General features: G+C 44.8%; 1 protein-coding gene across 2 annotated transcripts in view; it reads right to left on the bottom strand.

Annotated features, from left to right (window-relative positions):
- The window catches only part of LOC118418037, an 18,017-nt gene that overhangs the window by 935 nt on the left and 13,981 nt on the right, over positions 1-3,101 (bottom strand). For both annotated transcript variants that reach the window (XM_035823832.1, XM_035823831.1), the window contains exons 6-9: positions 2,453-2,591; positions 2,083-2,227; positions 789-927; positions 115-276 (exon numbers count right to left, since the gene is read on the bottom strand). In XM_035823832.1, coding sequence (XP_035679725.1) covers positions 115-276; positions 789-927; positions 2,083-2,227; positions 2,453-2,476 — 470 coding nt within the window. In that variant the 5' untranslated portion in view covers positions 2,477-2,591. The remainder of the gene's footprint in view (positions 1-114; positions 277-788; positions 928-2,082; positions 2,228-2,452; positions 2,592-3,101) is intronic.

Below are 3,101 nucleotides of genomic sequence, written 5' to 3'. Positions count from 1 at the left end.
GATGGATGGATGGATGGATGGATGGATGGATGGATGGATGGATGGATGGATGGATGGATGGATGGATGGATGGATGGATGGATGGATGGATTAAATTGATAGATAAGTCCCTACTTGTTTGTGTCCGCGGCCCGGAAGCAGAAGATGTGCTGGCCGGCCTGCTGCGCCGTCGGTGTCCAGGTGACGGTGACGGAGGCACGCTGCTCGTAGTTGGGATCGACAGCCAGGCTGGACTTGGTCATGCCGAGAGGAGAAGTCGTCAGGATGTCAGCAATCCTGCAGGAAGAAAAAATTGTATTCATCTATCATACATGTGTCCTATTATTGATCCAGAAGCACGTTTTGATCATGTTTCTGTTTCACGAGTTTGATCCAAACCGACTCATCCCGAAAACTTGGTACATGTTGTTTTCTCTGCCTAGCTCTCTGCACGTGGAAAGAGTATTGTAGTTGAACACACTGCCGAAAACTACTTGATGGTAGTTGAAACGTCTGACCGTTTCCAAAACGATATCCAGTTGCTCGAGTAACTACTTTTTGGCGTATCAACTCAGTTGCTTACGTAGGTACTTACCTGACTCCAGCACCCTGTGGTTTTGGAAACGGTCAGACGTTTCAACTACTATCCAGTAGTTTTTGTCAGTGACACTGGCGTCAGTGACACAGTGTCACTGACGAACACTACTTGGAAGTTGAAACGTCTGACCGTTTCCAAAACCATATCAGGTTTTTTGAGTAAGTACTAGTACTTTTTGGCGTATCAACTCCGTTGTTTGAAAGGTCCTTACGTGACTCCAGCGCCCTCTGCCTGCGCCTGAATGACGGCGGTGTAGGTGTCGCCAGTGGGAACGCCGACACAGCTCTGGTCCCGGGGCTCGTCACCGACAATCATGGGGCGTTGGTTGCAGGGCGTAGAGGTGGATTCCACTGGTGAAGAAAGGCAAGAAATTTCAGGATCATCCGAACGTTCGCTTAATGTGGAGCCATGACTGTGGATTCCACTGGTACAGAAACGAAATTTCAAGAATATCCAAAAGTTTGCTTAAAGTTAAGTATGTGGAGCCACAACTGAGGTTGCAGGGCGTAGAGGTGGATTCCACTGGTGAAAAGAGGCAAGAAATTTCAGGATCATCCGAACGTTCGCTTAATGTGGAGCCATGACTGTGGATTCCACTGGTAAAGAAACGAAATTTCAAGAATATCCAAAAGTTTGCTTAAACTTAAGTATGTGGAGCCACAACTGAGGTTGCAGGGCGTAGAGGTGGATTCCACTGGTGAAGAGAGGCAAGAAATTTCAAGTCAAGTCAAAGTTTATTGCACAGCATTTGTAAAACGGGTACAATGTACAACTTAGGTATATTGTATACGACAAGTAGCTATAAGGTATAATTAAACTAATAAGGTAACAATAGATGTAGATTTAAAGCTATGCAATATTCGAGGAAAGACAGTGTTCAATGTGAGACAAATCCAGAATTTTGCAACAGGCTACTTGCTAATTACATAAATTTCATGATATTCCGAAAGTTCGCTTTAAGTTAAGTATCCTATGCGGAGACACGACTGAGGCCTACATGTATACAAAATTCCCGGGGAAGGTTCTTCCCAACTGAGCTGAGATTTCCGACCAGTTGTCAACAAATCAAAGAATAACAATAAATATTTTTAAAGTTAAGCCACTTTTCTAATTAGCTAACAGCTGTTTAGAGACCACGCTCATAAATGAAGAAACCTCACCCAGGCTTTGAACTGCAATGTGCCATATTTTTGGAGCTCTGTACATCATATCATTAATGACTATAGAATTTTGCAGAAAAACTGGACTGAATTGACAATAGAATGTTGCAGAAAAACTGGACTGAAATGACTATAGAATGTTGCAGAAAAACTGGACTGAATTGACAATAGAATGTTGCAGAAAAACTGGACTGAAATGACTATAGAATTTTGCAGAGAAACTGGACTGAATTGACAATAGAATGTTGCAGAAAAACTGGACTGAATTGACAATAGAATGTTGCAGAAAAACTGGACTGAAATGACTATAGAATGTTGCAGAAAAACTGGACTGAATTGACATACCAAGAGCTAAGAACTGGAGCGGTATCCCGGTGTAGGGGCCGCACCCCGAAGAGCAGGCAGGGTCAGGGGAGAAATCCTCCAGAACAAGAGCAATGGCGTACCAGCCGTCCTCTAATCCCGCCGCGTAAGACAGGGTGCAGGAATCCTGTGTGTTGATATGGGAGGGGGGAGGATTTAATGATAATAAGAATACAACAACAGTGATCGCTCGTATTGTGTGCGAGTAAAAACAAACTACATTTACTTCGTTTTGGACCAGGTCATTAAGAAAGATATACTTTACCATTAACAGTATGTACCTTTGGCATTATTCCATCTAAGTCACTTTCAGGAGGCGGCAACGTGAAACAGCACTCGTGGTTCAACGTACCTCGTCTAGCGTCACATTAGGCATGGCACCGCAGACCTCTCCGCATTCCTCTAGGCCAACACCCCACCTGCACTTGACGGTATCCCCATCCGGGTCCTCCACCGGGATACGAATTGACGAGTCGCACTGCTGTACGAACCTGTAGGAACAACCGTCTTTAAAACTTTGGAGTCGCACTGCTGTACAAACCTGTAGGAACAACCGTCTTTAGAACTGTGGAGTCGCACTGCTGTACAAATCTGTAGGAACAACTGTCTTTAGAACTGTGGAGTCGCACTGCTGTACAAATCTGTAGGAACAACTGTCTTTAGAACTGACGAGTCGCACTGCTGCACAAACCTGTAGGAACAACCGTCTTTAGAACTGTGGAGTCGCACTGCTGTACAAATCTGTAGAAACAACTGTCTTTAGAACTGTGGAGTCGCACTGCTGTACAAATCTGTAGGAACAACTGTCTTTAGAACTGTGGAGTCGCACTGCTGTACAAACCTGTAGGAACAACCGTCTTTAGGACTGTGGAGTCGCACTGCTGTACGAACCTGTAGGACAACCGTCTTTAGACTGTGGAGTCGCACTGCTGTACAAACCTGTAGGAACAACCGACTTTAGAACTGTGGAGTCGCACTGCTGTACGAACCGTGTAGGAACA

Source organism: Branchiostoma floridae, chromosome 6 (assembly GCF_000003815.2).
Source record: "Branchiostoma floridae strain S238N-H82 chromosome 6, Bfl_VNyyK, whole genome shotgun sequence".
NCBI classification, from domain to species: domain Eukaryota; kingdom Metazoa; phylum Chordata; class Leptocardii; order Amphioxiformes; family Branchiostomatidae; genus Branchiostoma; species Branchiostoma floridae.
Note: the sequence above shows the minus strand (reverse complement) of the source record. Positions and strands in the feature narration are given on the sequence as shown.